Source organism: Schistocerca serialis, chromosome 9, assembly GCF_023864345.2.
Source record: "Schistocerca serialis cubense isolate TAMUIC-IGC-003099 chromosome 9, iqSchSeri2.2, whole genome shotgun sequence".
Taxonomy (NCBI): Eukaryota; Metazoa; Arthropoda; class Insecta; order Orthoptera; family Acrididae; genus Schistocerca; species Schistocerca serialis.
The window spans coordinates 487,615,049-487,637,240 of NC_064646.1; the positions used below are offsets into that span (position 1 = coordinate 487,615,049).

Below are 22,192 nucleotides of genomic sequence, written 5' to 3' on the forward strand. Positions count from 1 at the left end.
ATACATGCTCAACAGTGGCGCCTCGGCCTGTTGCCACTGATCCACCTCACAGAGGGTTATGGGCCTTGAAGTCGCCCAGTAACAGAAAAGGGAGCGGGAACTGAGCTATGAGCACAGCCAGGACAAGCTGTGGGACATCACCATCCGGTGGAAGATAGAGACTGCAGACAGCAACAGCCTGAGGCTTCCACACCCAAACAGCAGCAGCCTCTAAAGGTGTTTGTAGAGGGACAAAAGGGGCTCTGAGCATATGAGACTTAACATCTGCAGTCATCAGTCCCCTAGAACTTAGAACTAATTAAACATAACTAACCTAAGAACATCACACACATCCATGCAGAAGGCAGGATTCGAACCTGCAACTGGAGCGCTTGTGGACATGAAAGACTCCCCATCGGCTCTCGTACAAACTAGGAACCGGGGCGAATAACTGCCACTGCCATCCTGAGACTTACACTCCTCCCACAGTGTGGCCAGGGAGGGGAACATTTTGGGATCATATTTCTGAGCGTTACATTGAGCCTGAGAACACTTAGAGACTGATGGCAGCAGGCCACCAGCGAGAGATCATGTACCATGCATCATTGCGGGTCATCCACCCTGATGCCACCCGCTTCAACCAAGGGCCCTCCCCACGGGCGCCACCCAGCCTCAGCAAGGGCCACCTGGCAAGATGGCCATTGCCTGGAATCCCGATACCCCAGGAAGGTAGGCATCTACTCCTTTGCATATGTGGGGAGTTAACGGTGCAGGCATCAGCAGAGCAATCTCTGTGTTGTCAGGGGGCTATGACCAACAGGGTACATGGCGGATCCACCACAACGGACTGGCTACCATGCTGGATATTAGGTGACAAGTAGTCCATGTTTGTCGTCAGTGCAGAAAGCGGCACTGCACATGGCATGGCAGAAAATACACGCAGGAAAGTATCCATGCCCAAGAGATGGAGAGCAGGCAGGACTGCAGTGCATCAATGAATAAGCTGGCATAAGGTCTCAAGGCACGATGGAAACAATGCACCAAGTAAGGCGCCCTTTCCCAATCGGCTCGCTCTTCGGAAGAATTTTGAGAGATGGAGGTCAAACCCGACAGGGGACTATCACATAAAGGCCGAAACGTTTGAGACTCCTTTTAGTCGCCTCTTACGACAGACAGGAATACCGTGGGCCTATTCTTATCCCTGAACCCGCAGGGGGGAGGCAGGGTTGTAGCCTATCCTCAATGTTATTCGGTCTGCATATTGAGCAAGCAGTAAACAAAACAAAAATTTGGAGAAGAAGCTAAAATTCATGGAGAAGAAACAAAAACTTTGAGGTTTGCAGATGACATTGTGATTCTGTCAGAGACAGCAAGGGACCTGGGAGAGCAGTTGAATGGAATGGACAGTGTCTTGAAAGGAGGATGTAAGATGAACATCAACAAAAGAAAAACAAGGATAATGAAATGTAATCGTATTAAATCATGTGATGCTGAGGGAATTATATTAGGAAATAAGACACTACAGCAGATGAGTTTTCCTATTTGGGCGGCAAAATAACTGATGATGGTCAAAGTAGAGAGGATATAAAATGTAGTTAACATTTTATATCCTCTCAATGCAACTAATAGGCAGTGACAAGAAAAGCATTTCTGAAGAAGGGAAATTGGTTAACACTGAATATAGATTTAGGTGTCAGGAAGTCTTTTCTCAAAGTATTTGTATGTAGTGTAGCCATGTATGGAAGTGAAACATGGACAATAAACAGTTGTAAATGTCGTGTGACTAGGGCCTCCCGTTGGGAAGACCGTTCGCTGAGTGCAAGTCTTTCGATTTGACGCCACTTCGGCGACTTGCGTCTTGATGGGGATGAAGTGGTGATGATTAGGACAACACAACACCCAGTCCCTGAGTGAAGAAAATCTCCAACCAAGCCGGGAATCGAGCCCGGGCCCTCAGGATTGACATTCTGTCGCGCTGACCACTCAGCTACCGGGGGCAAAGGCTGCTGTAACCATTGTGCACTGCCACAACACTCGTGTAGCAACCACATGTCCATTGTTTCTAGTTTCTTCAAGAAGATTGAACAAACACGAGTCAATCATTTAATATTTATGTCGAATCGATCATCATCTTGGCACCTGGATCCACCATCACAATAGCTGTTTTCTGTTTGTGAGCTTGTCACACATAGACAGCCAAGTACAGATTAACACTTTACAAAAAACTGGTGATAACAGTTTGTGCTTGTCTCCAAGAAACGAGTGGTAGATGTGGCCCTTGGGTCCAACAGCGTGTGAATAGCCAATGCAATGGCATTATAATGTGCACGTAACAGCTACAAAATCTGGAAAGCTCACAAAGGTAATTGTCATCCAATTTTGGACAAAGTTTTGTGACCTTACATAACAATGGAGCCGTATCTGTTCACTACTGACACTGAGAATGGGCAAAGCTATCTCTTCTTATACGATGGCCTTGTTGTCAATGAAATCGGGATATCAATGTGTTCATAAAAATCAATTCCACCAAAATGTATGCTGTTCTGCATACCCTATGACGTGTGCTTTTACTAAAAGGTGAAGAATTACATCCGCCCGATACAAAAGTGCCCTATTCTCAACACACAGCAAAGGAAAATTGCAATTAGAAGCATTGAAGTTAATAAAATATGCCCCTACATCCAAAAATGATTGGAGGCCCCAGCTTTCAAGAAAAGGCATTGATACGCTTGGTCTGCTATGAAATTATCACCAGATCATGAGGTAACTGGAACGTTACCAAAGCTGCTTTTCACCTAAATAATCACATTAACCCTGTGGTGCATGAATTTCACTGCAGTGGACAACTTTTAATGGTCAATTCTCTGATGCTTCCAATCAGTCATGAGGCTGCAAATGCATGCAGGACACAACACTAGTAGGGAGTGCCCACTGCACTGAACTGTCGGCATTTGCAGCCTCAGGACTGATTGAATACCAAAGAAGGGACCATTAACATCTGTCCACTGTAGTGTACACTATGCACCACAAGGTTAAAAAATGTGCCTATATTATGAAAAGCATAGGTGCAACTCACCATATAGTGAAGATGCTGAGTCACACTTAGGCACAACAAAAAGACTATTAGAAAGTAAGCTTACAGCCAACAAGGTCATTGTCGGGAATACACAAAAAACAAACAAACAAACACACATGCACACGACTGCAGTCTCTGGCTGTTGTGGTGAGTATCAACTATCCTTTTCATAATATTATTACGTCCCATCTTGGATTTTCCATTTTCTTAATGAATGTGTCTGTGGCATACGTGCCTTTGGACATTGCTGGTGCTTCATCAATTTTTTTCTACGCTTTGAACATTTTTATTATAAATATCATTGTTTGGAATACACCGGTCCTCTTAAAGTGCAAAAGAAAAATCAAAGCAAAAATTTATATACTAGACTCTATATGATTTTTCACTTTCAATTACCATTTGGCACTTAGGGTTGTATCACATTTGCAATGATTAATCTAATTTAATTATGTTTGGAATGCTTAATTATTTTGTAAATAATTCCATAGCATTTGCTGATGTTACAAAAATACTGGTGTCACTGACCTATTATACTTCCATGACAACAAAAGGGAAAAAAACCACCATTACATTGGATTTGAACACAGAGCACAAAAAATTAGAACTGTGCTGTTAGTATGCTGTGGGTTTCATTCTTGAGATGTTTAATTTATGTCAACCTCATTTTCAAAATTCATTGCCTTCCCAATGTTTAACTTATTCCAGAGTCATGTAAAAAGTGAGATGTCTAAACTCCATGCCTATTTGTCCTTCTGGTTTCACTCTATTTAAGTGACACTCAACTTTTCAGTTGAGCAAGAACTGATGAGCAACTGGCTCAGGAGACAAGTTGAAATACACCGTGAGTATCTTGAAAACGTTAATGTCAGCTCCTTCTGTTGCTTGTTTCAGATTCTCATCACAACTGCCTCTCCTTTCATGTCACCTGAATCAGGTGTCGAGCTTCCACTTCACTGATTCACTAATTTAGTTATCTTCAAAGCTTTTGAGTCGTGTTTTCCCAGACACTGTGAAAAATTCCCTTGCACAGTTTGATTTAGTGACTTGAAACTATAGGTTTGACACAACTTAATTATGACATTCAATTAGCGAAAACAAAAACTGACAAACAGTATTATGTTGTCTTTTCTTTTGTGTTATTACATATTGCAAGTGGTGACAATGCAAGCATTCATAAGGAAAACTATTTCAAGTGTATAATACTAACAATAATGTTATCTGCTCATAATGTTAATAGTATCTGGTGATTCTACAACAGCGAATCACTTACAGTGAATTAGTTTTTCTGTTAGCAGTTTAGTTAAAATGGAAAAACAAAAAATACCTACAACAGCCACAAAGGAGGGGAACCACGGAACTAATTTTCCCTGCTGTTTATTTATGATATTAGAGTTGCAGTAAGTGTATCTGAATATTATTTGTAACTACACATTAGATGCAAATCATAGTTACAGAAATGTAAATAAAACTCATTGGACTATGCTAAGAATTTCCACAGCTGGCACTGGCACTGGCATGTCTCATGCCAGCCAGTTAAAGATTCACATTGGCTGAGCAGCTGTATTCTGCCAGTCGGTAGTTTTATGGAGAACTGGCAACATTGTAGAACATGTTTGGCAACTATGTGACTGTCTAATTACTTACCCTGGTAAATTCACTCGATATTGTCTTGTCATTTAGATTAAATATTTTGCATTATTCTCACTGAAGGGATGACGTAGAGGTAGCAAATTGTTGTGTAAATGAAGATTGTTCCAACAGAAACTGCAGCTTACTTCACCATTTACAATGCAAATGCTATCTTAGCTGTGACTGGACAATAATAAAGCACTATTAGAAGCATTTATATGTTACCTTAGTTGGAAAGTGTTTGCTCTGCAAGCAGAAGAGAGCGTCAATTTTAGGTCCTAATCTTGCTGGAGGCAAGAATCTGATCCCTTCCGTGAAAGAACCGCCAGCAGGCAGATCGACAATCAGTAAAGAAATCTTATGACAACTTCTTCTCTCTCATAAGTTTTGTCGCTACTTTAGATTCTCTAACATGTAAATCTAAAGACGAAAAACTTGATGAATTGCACACTTCTTAGTGGCTACTTTTTCAGCTCCTTTCATTTTTATTGACTTATTGTGGCACTGAATGATTTGTTAGCTGGATTTTGTTTCACATCTACCTCTACTGCTATGTTTGTATACTTTTTTGGCAGTCTTGTAATGCTGCTTCAGTATGAATGTGAATGTAGAGACAAACCAAACTCAAGCCAAAAGTGTGTAATATCCTGTTAATTTGTAACAATGTGGAATAGTTTGTTTTATATACAAAAATACTTTTTTGTAACATTATCATGATAGGCTGTAATTGATTTGCAATAGTACATTGCATACTAAATGGCACCTTTTTGTTAGATTATTGAACACAGCATATAAGCATAAGAGATAAATAAATCAGCAAATTTTATAGTCATCCAAATTATCTAAAATAGTCTGACAGTGCTGGGGAGGTTTCTCGACTTCACATCTATAGATAAGAAGTTGGTAGCACTTTGTTTCTTTTCATGTTGTACGGTGTTAATAGACAGTAAAGGCGTCCAGTCTAGCCTGACTGTGAGGCACTGTGCTCTGCAGGTTTCAGATACGTGGTGTGGCCAGTAGAAAAGCTGAACAATGCCCCTGTGAGTGGTTACCCTATTTCTGTTACTCTGACCATGGGTCATGCTTATGGGTACTGACAACAACATACACCATTACATAACAGCAGGAAGGCGGACAAATACTTTCCGTAAAGTCTTCCTAACAGTGAAATTTATCTTTGATATCAGCATACTTTATGTTTTGATAAAGGCTGTTCTCACTTGTGCCAGTCTAGATTTTTTATCTGCTTTTCTTCAGCCACCATCAGGTATTTTGCTGCCTACATGCAAAACTCCCTCTGCATCACCTGGCTTAATTCCACTACAGTTTATTGCCCTCCCGTTTACATATATACATCAAAAGAATGACAGCTGTCATCTACACATAATGTTTATTGGGTAGTCACTCAGGTAGCTTTGCCAGTAAATGCGAACAGCATCTTGTGAAAGAGCCTTTCAGTTTTCAGTAACTTCAGACTGACAAAAATAAACCAATAATGAGAGCAGCATGTGTACCATCTTGACGATGGGCTGTGTTGACACACTGCCCTCATGTTGGTACAGTTTCCTCCTGATTTACCACCAGATTGCTCTTAAGGGTGTCGTTAGTGCAAAAATAACAGCATATTCCTATGGGAATTACTATCGAGGTGTAATAAGAATCGATAAAATATCTTGCTACATGAGGTCCCATTCAATTTATGACTAACCTTAATTTGATCAAGATTTTGCAACACTTTAGCAGGGACACTGTTTTGCAGCTCTGTTGTCATGAAAGCGATTTGCAGGTGTGGGACTGATTGATCCTGCTAAATTCACATGGCCTTTCCCTACCATGTCAATGAAATGTTCTGAATAATTCCCACCTAAGGTATCACACTGCATTAGTAAAGTAAACTATTTCATTCCATGAAGGTCGTTTCACGCATAAGCTGGACCAACTCTCACTTTTTGTGTTGCAACCTGTCTACTTCAGCTACAATTATGGCAACCGGAGAGTGTCCACTGCAGCACTGTAAAGTGCTCCCTTACTAAAATGGTAAATTCTTTTGAAATCAGTTTCAATCTTTCTGCAAAACCTGCATCATATCACTTTCTTTTGCTATGCTAACCATAACAAGTTACGTGACGTATGTTAACACTCTGTGTCGCATGTTTCCTGGCAACCTCACAGGAGTAGCAACAGTCACCCGCATTGTGAATGCCGTGTTACATCACCAACAAAACAAGAAACAGTCTCCAAAGAGGCTCAAAGCAACAATCGACGACCCGAATCTGTATTTTGTTCATCATCTCGGCATCAAAAAATACAGGATAAATCGTGGAAACAATGATCGAGCTTGTTAGTATGCATTACCTATGGCAGACCTGAGAATGAGAAACGTATGGATGTGCACAACTGTACATTTGTCTGTTCTGTTTCTACTTCAGCAGTCATACATTCAATTTTTCCCTGTGAATCCAAAATTTGATTTATTACTTTGTATCTAGTTAAAATAAGTTTTCACTGCAAGCCGAACAGTGCAAGGGTGCAACTCATTCGTATTTTTCACTTGTGTTATCTACCGTTAGTTTGTAGCTGTCTCTTGGACTGGCATCTGGTAGTGTAGCTCCACTGAGGGCTGGATGGAGCAGGCTGTGGATACCAGTGAGGACATTATGAGCTGTCTGTGAATTTCTTCATATTGGTCATGCAATTGAGACTCGGCAGTGTTGCTGACGACCTTTGGCACCTTGTGATTGTTCACTCACTTTCGGGATTGATGCTGAGTCATCCTGCTAAATTCTCATAATATTCTCTTAAATTTAATTTTTAGACACTAGGAATATAATTCCACACTTCAGTTTCAACTGATTTTGAATTTTATGTTGTGTACTGTCTGCATTAACTACCAACAGAGCTAGACAAAGCAGTATCACATTTGCTCCTTGCTGCCAAGCTCTTTTCGTGAATTAAGGCAAGAATATTTATTGGTTCAGATCTCACTGGACTACTTATTTTGTATCACGTAAGGGTTGTCATGCTCCCCCCCCCCCCCCCCCAATCCTCCCCCCTCCCCTCTCTCTCTCTCTCTCTCTCTCTCTCTCTCTCTCTCTCTCTGGAAATTGCCAGAATGGAATTCAGTAACAAAATGCTAAGAAAAACCTTTGCATTGCACCAACTGATATTTTTAGTTGTAATTGTCAACATTATTCCATAATGCAATAAACTTCATTCATTAGCTGTTTCGACATACAGAATACGTGCCATTAGAAAGTATTAGGAGATAACACTGCAAAAAAACTAGACATGCTCACCAGTCCCTTCAGAGTGCTCCTATAAGGCAGTTACGACAAATATTTTGTTACGTAGCTGTCCATAGCACAGCTAGAAATTGGTAATATTGTTGTAGATGTTTGGCAATCCTCTGATAGTGCACTTATTTCCGCATGTGGTCCTGAATCATTCCACTAAATTATTTATAATTCCCTTCAATTTCAATCACTTATGCTACATAATCTTCATGTAAGATGATACACTTAGCTAGAAATTTTAATTTTTGAACTCCTGGGATGCCAAATTTTGTACAATTAACAACTGAACTGTTATCTTTAATATTCTATCGTGAAACTCGGTTACCACTTCTAAGCTGAGCTACCTTCCCCCAGATGCTTCTTGTTAGCTCTGGCGTCCCTTGCGTATCTTGTAATATGATTGCAGTGTGAGTTTTAGCTCTAATTTTGGTGTAGACCAGTGCACTCTACATTATTATTTTCTATTTTATTCATTGCATCTGCAAATTGCTGGGAGAAATTATTTAACAAAATCTGAAGAAAATATTTACACAGTAAGTCGTCCCACAAGCTCCCCTCGGTAAACTGTGATAATGGTCATGGGTGCCCTCTTTGTGAACACCAAGCTTTTTCTCTACGTAAACGTAGCTAAGAAATTTGACCTGACCATCAACCGTACAAATTTGAGTTTTGTTCATCACATAGGACCCACATGTCAGGGGAAGAGTTATGAAGTGAATATGGTTCCTCTGTGCTAAATCTGTGAAATAGCAATTAGGCAGCCCTGTAGGCATTTGCTGAGACTGACATTAGCAACTTCCTCCCACTCTGGCTACCTTCAAAAAATAGACAGTACATTAGTTTCAATCTAATTGAATAGCTCAAACATCACTTTCGATCAGCATCGAGTTCACCATGAATCCATAAGTGGGCCTCGAAATGTGCTGTGTGCCTGCATTGTTATGGAGCTTGCACTGCAAGGTATACACACATGTTATTGAATCCATTTACTGTAAGAAATTAAACCCACAACAGTAAAACTCATTACACTGCAATTACTGTGCATGAAAACATACAAATTCCTGAGTTAAAAATTGTACGAAGAATTACTTCTAAAGGGTAAGAAACAAGGCATAAAGCATTAAGAATAATAAGTGAAAAGCACTAGTTTGCTTTTGTTCTACAGTATTACTTTTATTGTGTTAGCCAGTATTCGGCTTACAAGGCCATCTTCAGGCATTTACTGAGTAGTGTCACCAGAGAAGTTACGATATTTGTAAATAACATTGAGAGAGAAGTTACACATCTAGGTTGAAGCAGAAACATACAGTAAATAACATCTTTGACAGCATGGTTGTAATGTAATGTAAATAGCAAAAATTGAACAGTAAATAAATAAAATTATAGTAGAGAGAAAAAAAAACTTCAAGACAAAATAGGAACAGCATGCTTACATAACAGTTTCTATTATTTTTTTAAATAATAAGAAACATTTATTCATTTCTGCATATCTTATTGATATTGCTTAAGTTCCTTATATATTCTGTAGTTACATTGATAATTCTTTCTTCTTTTGCTTGGTTTGTGCATCACTCTCCATGATTTACACCTCCTGAAGTAGCCTTGTTAAGTGCTAATAATTATGTTCCTGCCTATTTACCCTTAGTAATATTTATATTTTCATTATTGGCTCAATTGTTCAGATTTAAGTATTATAAATTTTTAAACACACATACAGTGATTGATTCATTGTCATTTTTGTCACGGAGACAAAACTGATTTTCCACAATGTAATGTTTGGATAGTGATTTATACTTACACTGTGTGTTTGTCACTACAGGTTGATTAAGAAAGAAATCCGTTCTCTGGAGAATGAGATGGGAAACTGGCAAGTTCTTGTAGACTCAGTAACTGGTATTAGTCCTCCCGATTTTGACAATCAAACCTTAGCTGTTTTGCGTGGACGGCTTGTAAGATATCTAATGAGATCTCGAGAAGTAAGTGTTGCATATTTTCATTTATAAGTTTTGTCTATTGTAATATGTATGAAAATTATTTCTGCAATGATGAGATGTCAGAGTAGAAATCTGCATCTACATCTCTACTCTGCAAACCACTGTAAAGTGCATGGCAAAGGGTAAATCCGATTTTACTGTTTATTAGGGTTTCTTCCTGTTCCATTCACATATGGATCACAGGAATACCTTTGTGCATGCTGTGATTAATCTTGTCCTCATGATCTTTATGTAAAAGACACATAACTACAGTAAAATCTTCTTTAACAAATCTGAGGACCCAAATATTTTTTCCTTAGATAGAGGTTCTCCATAAATTGGAGTTTTGCATAGGTACACAAAAGAAGTGATTCAGTACCTTAGTTCAAGCACATTTAGGTGATGCAAGTGCTATTTATGTACAAAACTTACTAATATCCTGCTGCAAGTTCAAATACAGTACAGACACACTCTGGGGTCCCTCGTTAGAGTAATTGGGCACTTTTTGTGTGATATTTTTGCAGATATTTGCTACCTTGTTTTTGCAATGTATAGCTGGAGTCAGCACAAACAAATACCACTCACAACATCTTTCATGTGATGTCCAATGTCAACGGACAGTGTCAGTTTGTTTCCCTTATAAACAAAACTATTTTTAAAGCAGAATTTTATGTGCCTGTCCGATAGAGCAACCCCAGATTAGTGCAGTGCATATTTCTTTTATCAAAATTTATTAATGGAGACAGTAAAACATGAACAATAACCAATACTCCAGCAGTGACTTACCAGCACTGCTGCATAGCAATAGCAATCAGTGCAGGTCCATAAAATTCCACTTTAAAAATAGTTTTGTTTGTAATGGGAAACAAGCCAATGCCTTTCATTGATACTGGACTTTGCTTGAAACATGTGATGGGCAGTATTTGTTTGGTCTGACTGCAGCTAAACACTGCAAAAATGAAATTTCAAATAACTGCTGTAACACCAACCCATGACTCTTAGGTCACCCTCTACATACTCAAAACAAAAAAGCATCATAAAGGAGTTAACTGATTCGAACAGAGACTGCAGGATTTGATGTACATTTACAGACAAACTAATGACCACAGTGTCAGGCAAATTGGTTGATTTATTCAAGAGAAAGATAGCTTCACAAACTGAGCAAGTCAGGAACACATTGGTCCAACTCTGGCCCTTGTGCAAACAGTTATTTGGTTTGGCATTGATTGGTAGAGTGTTGGATGTCCTCCTGAGGGATATCATGCCAAATTCTGTCCAACTTGTATGTTACATTGTCAAGATACCAAGACTATTGGAGAACCTGCCCATAATGCTCCAAACTTTTTAAGTAGGAAGATATCCAGCTACCTTTCTGGCCATGATAGGGTTTACCCAGCATGAAGGCAAGCAATAGAAACTCTCACCGTGTGTAGACAGCCAGTATCTTGCTGAATTCTTAGCCTAGGACGACGTGCCGTGAAGGGTAACAAAACGCTGTGTAGAATATTATCGACGTCTTGCTGTGCTGTGAGGGTGCAGCAGATGACAACCAAAGTGATCCTGATATGAAATGAAATGGCACTCCAGACCATCACTCCTGATTGTTGGGCTGTATGGTTGTTGACTATCAGGCTGGTATCCCACCGCTGTTGTCCACACACAATGAGAGTTTCTACTGCTTGTCTTTTTACTTGACAAACCCCACCTTGGCCAGCAAGGTAGCCAGATCTCTCCGCAGTTCAGAATGTTTGGAGCATTGTGGGCAGGGCCCTTCAACCACCTCAGGATTTTGATGATCTACCATGCCAGTTGGATAGAATTCATCATGATATCCCTGAAGAGGACATAGAACAACTCTGACAATCAATGCCAAACCATATAACTGCTTACATAAGGACTGGAGGTGGAACAGCATGTTACTGACTTGCATGGTTTGTGGAGCTCTTTCTCATCAATGAACCATCCAGTTTTTTGGAAATTGTAATGATTTGTTTATCTGTCTGTGTACAGCACGTCTACAGGTTTCTGTTCCATTTGAATAAATATTTCATGATATGTCTTTTTTCCCTTCTTTTTTTAGTGCTTTGCAAAGGACAAATATGTTGGAAAGTTCTTGACTGATTTACTTCAGATTTTTACTCTATACTCTAACAAACCTTCTGCTATGTCCACCTTTGGCGCAGATAACAGCGGTGATGCGTTGTGACATGAAAGCAATTAGACCTTGGTAGGTTGCTGGAGGGAATTGGTCCCACATCTGCACACAGGGACGAGGGACCGTGAGCTCTGACGACACATTCAGTCATATCTCAAATGTGTTTGTTTTGAGTTCAGATCTGACGAGTTGGGGGGGGGGGGGGGGGTCAGCACACCACTTGGAACTTGACACTGTGTTCCTCAAATCACTCTCTTGGCCTTGTGACAAGGTGCGTTATCTTCTTGAAAAATGCCACTGCCATCAGGAGACATGATCGTCATGAAGGGATGTACGTGACCCACAACCAATGTACGATACTCTGTGGCAGTCATAGTGCCTTGAACAAGCTCCACTGAAACCATGAGTGCCCACATGAATGTTCGCCAGAGCATAATGGAACCACCGCCAGCTTGTTTCCATCCTGCAGTACAGATGTCGAGGAGCTGTTCGGCTGTAAGATGACAGATTCGCTCTCTCCCATCGGCACAATGAAGAAGGTATCGGGATTTGTCAGACCGTACAACGTCACGCACCCATTGCAGTCATAGTTGCCAATGTCGTAGTGTTAACATTGGCACATGTGTGGGTTGTTGGCTGTGAAAACCCATTGTTAGGAGTGATCGGTGCATTATGTGTTCAGATAGACTTGTACTCTGCTGAGCATTAAAGTCAGATGTTAGTTGTGCCACAGTTTTCTGCCTGTCCTGTTTTACCAGTCTGTTCAACATCTGGGGTGACTGCCCAATCCCACTAGATCTGGACGTGGTTTCACTTTGATTTCACCACGTGTTGGAGACCCTCACCGCAGCACTCCTTGAACACCTGACAAGTTGTATAGTTTGCAGAATGCTCGTGCCAAGCCTCCGGGCCATCACAATCTGCCCTCAGTCAAAGTCTGATGGACAGCGTGCCTTCCCCGTTCTACATGTGGACAGCACTGGCAGTCATACTACATACACCGTGTGTGTGTCTAAGTAGCAGTCATTCCTCCAGGTGATGCTGCTATTGTCTGGATGGGTTTATATTGATAGTGTGCCAGTGGCCATAATGTTCTGACTGATCAGTGTATATAAATATATTTATTGGCTTGACGAATAAGTTCGTAGCATTTTTCTGTAAGTTTTGTAAACACAATGGACACATACCAGAGATTGCCGTTTACAACAGTCCACCCGCACTGGGATAACTTTTTGATTCCCCAACTGTATAAATCATGTGGCTTTGAGGCAAAGGATTCTTTGAGCTATGTTTGGAGTTCATTTTCATCCAGAAAGAAAGTTCCTTGCAGGTTGTTTGATAGAGTGTAGAAAATGTGAAAATCCGAAGACACAAGATCGAGGTGAATAATGTGGGTGTGGGAATGACTTCCTAACTCATCTCTTGTATAGGTTTTTTTTTTTTTTTTTTTTTTTTATCAGGCTAGCAGAATTCAGGTTGGCATCATCGTGGAGTAGCATCACTTCACACATACGTTGTGGTCATTGTTCTTGGATTGTGTTGTGAGGCATCTGAGTTGTTGACAATGAATGTCAGCAATGTATTTTGTGTTCGAAATGATGGAAATCATGTTACTTATATGTACAGAGTGTAGGTACACACATCTTTAAAAAAATACAGAAGTTTGATTTTTTCTGAACACACTTGGTAGTATTATCTTTAAACCAGTCCTTCAAAAAGATGTTGCTGCCATACATTTCACAAATTTTTTAATTATAGTTGTACACTGTTCACTTGTTACGTATTTTTACGAGCTTCAAGCAGGAGCGACTGCAGTAATGGATAGGAACTGTGATTGTTGTGTACAGATGCAAGCTGAGTTGGCGACCCTTCTCTCACAGCTCCAGGCTGCTTTGGCTTCTGTCACACGGCTTGAAGCTGCTGCCAAGTGGCGTTACCGTGGGGGATAGAACATGAGGATGCAAGGGACGTCGAGCACATCCCATGTGTCCTCCGATCGGTCCACTGCTGTGACCGCCCCGGGTACTGCCTGCACTGGGGTTGACCCCTCACCCGTGGTCGAATGGGAGATCATTCCAAAGTCTGGCAGGCAGCGAAAAACTTTCCGAGGGGCTGATCATAGGGCCTCCCCGGTTCGTTTGACGAACAGGTTTCGGGCGTTATCTGTGGCTGACGATGTCTCTGAGCCGGATGCAGTTGTCCACCCTGTTCCAGAGGAAGCTTCTCGGCCCGCAAGGTCTGGGCATTCACAGAGGGTGGGTTTGCTGGTAGTTAGGAGCTCCAACGTTAGGCGCATAATGGGGCCCCTTAGGAACATGGCTGCCAAGGAGGGGAAAGAAGCCAGTGTGCATTCCCGGGGGAGTCATTCCGGATGTGGAAAGGGTGCTTCCGGATGCCATGAAGAGTACAGGGTGCAGCCAACTGCAGGTGGTGGCTCATGTTAGTACCAGTGATGTGTGTCTCTTTGGATTGGAGCAGATTCTATCTGGTTTCAGGCGGCTAGCAGAAATGGTAAAGACTGCCAGTCTTGCTTCCGAGATTAAGGCAGAGCTCACCATCTGCAGAATTGTCAATAGAACCAACTGTGGTCCTTTGGTGCCGAGCCAAGTGGAGGGTCTGAATCAGAGGCTCAGGCGGTTCTGTGACCATGTAGGCTGCCGATTCCTTGACTTGCACCATCAGGTGGTGGGTTTCCGGGTTCCGCTTAATAGGTCAGGAGCCCACTACACACAGTAGGCGGCTACACATGTAGCGGGGCTGTGTAGAAGGGACTGGGTGGTTTTTTAGGTTAGAGGGGTCTCAGGGAACCACAGAAGGGACATCCGTCTAAAAGTGGGCAGGTAGAAACGATTGGTATTGTAGTTTTAAATTGTCATAGCTGTGTTGGGAAAGAACCAGAGCTCCAAGCCCTAATAGAAAGCACTGAAGCTCAAATACACTCCTGGAAATGGAAAAAAGAACACATTGACACCGGTGTGTCAGACCCACCATACTTGCTCCGGACATTGCGAGAGGGCTGTACAAGCAATGATCACACGCACGGCACAGCGGACACACCAGGAACCGCGGTGTTGGCCGTCGAATGGCGCTAGCTGCGCAGCATTTGTTCACCACCGCCGTCAGTGTCAGCCAGTTTGCCGTGGCATACGGAGCTCCATCGCAGTCTTTAACACTGGTAGCATGCCGCGACAGCGTGGACGTGAACCGTATGTGCAGTTGACGGACTTTGAGCGAGGGCGTATAGTGGGCATGCGGGAGACCGGGTGGACGTACCGCCGAATTGCTCAACACGTGGGGCGTGAGGTCTCCACAGTACATCGATGTTGTCGCCAGTGGTCGGCGGAAGGTGCACGTGCCCGTCGACCTGGGACCGGACCGCAGCGACGCACGGATGCACGCCAAGACCGTAGGATCCTATGCAGTGCCGTAGGGGACCGCACCGCCACTTCCCAGCAAATTAGGGACACTGTTGCTCCTGGGGTATCGGCGAGGACCATTCGCAACCGTCTCCATGAAGCTGGGCTACGGTCCCGCACACCGTTAGGCCATCTTCCGCTCACACCCCAACATCGTGCAGCCCACCTCCAGTGGTGTCGCGACAGGCGTGAATGGAGGGACGAATGGAGATGTGTCGTCTTCAGCGATGAGAGTCGCTTCTGCCTTGGTGCCAATGATGGTCGTATGCGTGTTTGGCGCCGTGCAGGTGAGCGCCACAATCAGGACTGCATACGACCGAGGCACACAGGGCCAACACCCGGCATCATGGTGTGGGGAGCGATCTCCTACACTGGCCGTACACCACTGGTGATCGTCGAGGGGACACTGAGTAGTGCACGGTACATCCAAACCGTCATCGAACCCATCGTTCTACCATTCCTAGACCGGCAAGGGAACTTGCTGTTCCAACAGGACAATGCACGTCCGCATGTATCCCGTGCCACCCAACGTGCTCTAGAAGGTGTAACTCAACTACCCTGGCCAGCAAGATCTCCGGATCTGTCCCCCATTGAGCATGTTTGGGACTGGATGAAGCGTCGTCTCACGCGGTCTGCACGTCCAGCACGAACGCTGGTCCAACTGAGGCGCCAGGTGGAAATGGCATGGCAAGCCGTTCCACAGGACTACATCCAGCATCCCTACGATCGTCTCCATGGGAGAATAGCAGCCTGCATTGCTGCGAAAGGTGGATATACACTGTACTAGTGCCGACATTGTGCATGCTCTGTTGCCTGTGTCCATGTGCCTGTGGTTCTGTCAGTGTGATCATGTGATGTATCTGACCCCAGGAATGTGTCAATAAAGTTTCCCCTTCCTGGGACAATGAATTCACGGTGTTCTTATTTCAATTTCCAGGAGTGTAGTTGTAGGTACAGAGAGCTGGCTAAAGCTGGAAATAAGTTCAGCTGAAATTTTTTGAAACGATCTAACAGTGTTCAGAAAGGATAGATTAAATACAGTTGGTGGTGGAATATTTATTGCTGTCAGAAGTAGATTGCCTTGTAGCGAAATTGAAGTAGATAGTTTGTGCGAAATAGTATGGGTAGAGGTTATACCTGACAATCGGAATAAATTATTAATTGGATTGTTCCCCAAGATTGGCAAAGTTTTACAGAAGTTCAAAATATAGCACGTACTTCAATGCGAGACGCTTTTAATAATTTCCACAGCGAAATTCTGTCTCGAAATGTGGCAGAAAGCCCAAAGAGATTCTGGTCATACATAAAGCACACCAGTGGCAAGACGCAATCAATACCTTCACTGCATGATAACAACGGTGAAGTCACTGATGATAGTGCCACTAAAGCACAGTTTTCCAAAACTCCTTCACCAAAGGAGATGAAATAAAAATTCCTGAATTCCAATCAAGAACAACTGCCAAGATGAGAAACATAGAAGTAGATATCCTCGGTGTAAGAAAGGAGCTTAAATCACTTAATAAAGGCAAGGCCTCTGGTCCAGATTGTAAACCAGTCAGGTTCCTCTCAGAGTATGCTGATAAAATAGCTCCATATTTAGCAATTATATATAGCCACTTGCTCACAGATAGATCCATACCTAAAGACTGGAAAATTGCTCAAATCGCACCAATACACAAAAAGGGAAGTAGGAGTAATCTGCTGAGTTACAGGCCTATATCACTAATGTCGATTTGCAGTAGGGTTTTGGAATGTATACTGTACTCGAACATTATGAAGTACTTTGAAGAAAACGATTTATTGACACATAGTCAGCACAGTTTCAGAAAATATTGTTCTTGTGAAACACAACTAGTTCTTTATACCCATGAAGTAATAAGTGCTATCGACAGAGTTCCAGAAGGCTTTCGACATCATTCCTCACAAGCGTCTTCTAACCAAACTGTGTGCCTACGGAGTATCACCTCAGTTGTGCGACTGGATTCATGATTTCCTGTCAGAAAGGTCACAGTTCATAGTAATAGACAGAAAGTCATTGAGTAAATAGAAATAATATCTGGCTTTCCCCAAGGAAGTGTTTAGGCCCTCTATTGTTCCTGATCTATATTAACAGCATAGGAGACAATCTGAGTAGCCGTCTTATATTGTTTGCAGATGATGGTCATTTACAGTCTTGTAAAGTCATCAGATGATCAAAACGACTTGCAAAATGATTTAGATAAGATATCTGTATGGTGCGAAAAGTGGCAATTGACCCTGAATAAGGAAAAGTGTGAAGTTATTCACATGAATACTAGAAGAAATCAGCCAAATTTCGATTACGCGATAAATCACACAAACCTGAAGGCTGTAAATTCAACTAAATACTTAGGGATTACAATTACAAATAACCTAAATTGGAACGATCACATAGATAATATTGTGGGTAGAGCAAACCAAAGACTGTGATTCATTGGCAGAACACTTAGAAGGTGCAACAGGTCTACTAAAGTGACTGCTTACACCACGCTTGTCCGCCCTGTTCTAGAGTATTGCTGTGCGGTATGGCATCCACATCAGGTGGGACTGACGGATGACATTGAAAAAGTACAAAGAAGGGCAGCTCGTTTTATATTATCATGAAATAGGGGAGATAGTGTCACAGACATGGTACATGAATTGGAATGGCAATCATTAAGACAAAGGCATTTTTCTTTGCGACGGGATCGTCTCATGAAATTTCAATCACCAGTTCTCTCCTCCAATTGCAAAAACATTCTGTTGGCACCCACCTACATAGGGAGAAATGATCATTATGATAAAATAAGAGAAATCGGGGGCTCGCACAGAAAAATTTAAGTGCTCGTTTTTCCCGCATGCCGTTCGAGAGTGGAACAGTAGAGAGACAGCTTGAAGGTGGTTCATTGAACCCTCTTAAGAGGCACGAGAAGTATGTTTTAAACCAGTGTGTGAAATTTCATTTCTCCATTTTCAATAATTTTGAAGCAGTGTGTACAAGAACATAAAAAAGTCAACTTTCGGGAATTTGAAGTACTACTAAAATCCGTTTCCTGAGATTTTTAGTAAAGGACCGTAGAGAACAGTTTTAATTAAGACTGTTACTGCACTGGTGCACCTCCAGTTGTCACTTGTCACACATCTCCAGGACAGCAAGTAATATGTTTAGCTCTTGCTGTTTTTTCTTAGTAGTTTACATTCCTTAAATTTCATGTGTGTTTTTGTATTTGAGTTTAATCTCATGTTTTGCAAGTGTATATTGAGGCACTCAGTAGTGCAGTAGTTGCTTCTTTGTTTGTTTTGAAGACAACTGACCATTTGGTTCAGGCTAGATAGACATTCAGTCCGGCCTCAGCTGTCACCTGTGACAAATCAGGTCAGCAAGTTACATATCTAGCTTTTCATGTGTTTTCTTAGTAGTCTATATGCTTAAATTTCGTGTGCTCGGGTGTCAAAAGAGGTTTAATCTTACATTTTGTACATGTAAATTCAAGAAGTCTGCAGCTCAGTTGTCATTTCCTCCGAACAACCAACTATACAGCTCATTAAGGCATCAGCGTTTATGGGTGATGCATCAGGAGGGTACCAAGTTGCATACCTATTATCTATTAGCTTTTACAGTTTACGTCTTCAGTTAGTCTTCCATGCTGTGTGCGGATGCAGGAGGAGCTGACCACAGTTCATGAACAGTTTAAATGTGGTTCTGTCTAGAGGTCTGCCAGGTTCTGGCTACAGTCTGCCACCGTAACGCTGCTGTCTCAGAGCATAGCAGTGACTGAGAATCGGGCATCATATCAGATACATGTGTCGCTTGTTTCACCTGTAGGCTCTGTTGCCAAGGCATCTCCTGCTGTACCGAATGTGGAGGATCCAACCTCTCAGCAGGGTGAGTGGTAGGATGTAACGTGCTTATGCTGCTTGAGGCAGAGGGCCGTATGGAGACTGGCCATCTGGCCTCGCCTATTTGCTCCATTGAGTGAACAGGTGGCTGTTCTTTAGCATGGACCAAGGGGGTACTCATAAACAGAGGCTTGCTACTTATTGGGAGCTCCAACATTAGGCTCACTATGGAGCCACTTATGAAGATAGTGTTCAGCGCTGGAAAGAAAGCTAACATGTTCTTGTTATGTCTGTCAGGGGGCCTCATCCAAGATGCGGAGGTGGCTTTCCTGTGGCTATCGAGCAAGAAGGGTGCAGTAGCCTATAAGTGGTGGCTCACATTGATACTGACAATGCCCTTCGCATGAGTTCTGATGCCATCCTTAGTTCATACAGGCGGCTGGCGGGGGTAGTGAAGGCTGCTAGCATAGCATGCGGGGTGCGAGCAGTGATTGCATTTTGCAGCATTGTTCCCATAATTTATTGGGATTCTTTGGTTTGAGCCCGATCGGAGGATCTCAACCAAAGGCTTTGTTTACTCTGCGATGGTATAGACTGCAGATTTCTAGACTGTGTTATCCGGTGGTGAATTATAGGCCTCCTTTGATAGGTCAGGGGTGTACTACACAAAGGAATTAGCTATTCAAGAAGCAGAGTAGTTAGGGAGTGCTAGGAAGTAGTTTGAGATACTCCTATGAACACTTGCCAGTCAATACGCAGATAGGGACATTAGACAGCATTCAGAGTAAAAACATTTTGACTATCAAATATTTATCAGTAAATTGTTGAGGTATTTCTAACAAAGTTCGTGAATTTATTGCTCTCCAGGAAAATCATAAGCCCTTATTATTCTTGGATCTGAGAGCTGGCTAAAACCTGAAGCAGAAAGCTTTGAGATATTTAGCGAGTCATGGAACATTCATTGGAAGGACAGATAGACACCATAGGAGGGGGAGTGTTCATTGCAGTTGATGAAAATATTGTCTCTATTGGGGTTGAAATTGAGGGTGACATTGAAGTTGTCTGGTCACATTTAATAGGCCTAGGTGAAACCAAATTAATTGTTGGATGGTTTTACAGGCCAGCCAATTCCACTGTGACAGTTTTAGAGTCATTCAAAGGAAGTCTGCACTCTGTAGCATGTAAATACTCAGATATTTGGATTTACTGCTTATAGATGTTGACTTTGAAATTATTGGTGTATCAAAGCACCACTTAAATAATTTGACAATTCTGAGGCTTCCTTTACCAGGATACAGATTAGCTGGCTGTTTTTCAAGGAGTTCCTTGTGAGGTGTGGGAGTGGCCATGTACGTAAAAAGCAGTATTCCATTCGAGTCCATAGACATATCACGGCACTGCACTGAACTGATATTTGAATGTTGTGCAAGGGCAGTGGAATTTAGTGAGACTAAACTTCTAATTCTTGTTGTTTATAGGTCCCTTAACTCTTGACTTCAGAGCATTTCTGCTTAAGCTAAAGGAGGTTCTTGATTCACTTTGTAGTAAGTACTAGGGATTAGTTATATGTGGTGACTTCAATATAAATTTTGTATATGATGGTGCAAGAAAAAGTATATTGGTACATCTCAAATTCATATGATCTGATGCAGACTGTGTTTTTTCCAAGTAGGATGCAGGGGAACAGTAGCTCAGCCATAGGAAATATTTTTATTCATTCTTTATTACTAGATGGGCATTCTGTTAGTAAAAGGGTGAATGGCCTTTCAGACAACAATTTTAACAGTAAAAAGCTTTTGTACTCAAACAAATGTCACATATAATTACAAACTATGCAGGAAAGTTAATCCAACAGCAATGGAGAGTTTTTTTAAACCTTGTCAAGGAGCAAGAGTGGCAGGATGTTTATAGTGTCAATGAACCGTGATTTACTTAAAAAAAAGAAAAAAAAATCTTAAAATTTTATTTTAATTACTAGCGATTCTTCAAGAACATTAACACATTTAATCACACTATGTGAGTGTGGAAGTAGTTGACAGGGGGTAACTGATGAAATCATAATAAAATTACTTTTAACAAATGGAAATTTTATTCCTAAAAAAAAAGAAAGAAAGAAAGAAAGAAAAAGAAACAGATTTAAAATTATAAGCAGAAAGCACCCTCTAAATATCAAGTTACAATTTATTCAGAGGCAGAAAGAAACAAATTTTTGAGTGTATGAGCATTCGGGCTGAGGACCTGGCCTTTTAACACGACTGTAGTCACGACCGCTCACAACAACCTCAGAAAGACTACACTGGTGCAAATCTGCAACACACTAGATTACTTTAAGCTAAAAGTTTTAACAATTCACACAAGCACGCAAACTATGCACCCCGTAGGAGGGATGGTAATGCTACAAAACACTATTAAAAGATTAACTTGCCACCGAAGGTGCAACTTTATATACTAAAATGACCATTTAAATAAAAGCCCATGAAATGTAATCTTGTATAAAATTATACAAGGTTGGTCAAACGAGTTAACGTGCTCTACAGTACACATATACCGCCTCTCAAGATGATAGGCAAGATAAAACATATTTCAGGAATTAGGCCATTACACTCCAAGCAATGAATTCGTTAACACACCGAATCCGACAAACATGATAGAGGCAGCTACTAACATACGGCAGATTGATAGGGAGATTACCGAACAACCCGAACTGTAGGTGCTCTAACCTGCCCCTACTCCACAAGGGAAAAACGGACCAGCCAATTCATAAATAACCACTTTACCATGGGTGGGTAAACGGAGAAGAATGGTGGGTCGACCCCAAAACAAAGCGGCTGGTG

At 41.8% G+C, this 22,192-nt stretch overlaps 1 protein-coding gene across 4 annotated transcripts in view; it reads left to right on the forward strand.

Annotated features, from left to right (window-relative positions):
- LOC126419120 (microspherule protein 1) overlaps positions 1 to 22,192 on the forward strand; it is a 139,417-nt gene that overhangs the window by 79,544 nt on the left and 37,681 nt on the right. For all 4 annotated transcript variants that reach the window (XM_050086219.1, XM_050086222.1, XM_050086221.1 and 1 more), the window contains one exon: positions 9,797 to 9,953. In XM_050086219.1, coding sequence (XP_049942176.1) covers positions 9,797 to 9,953 — 157 coding nt within the window. The remainder of the gene's footprint in view (positions 1 to 9,796; positions 9,954 to 22,192) is intronic.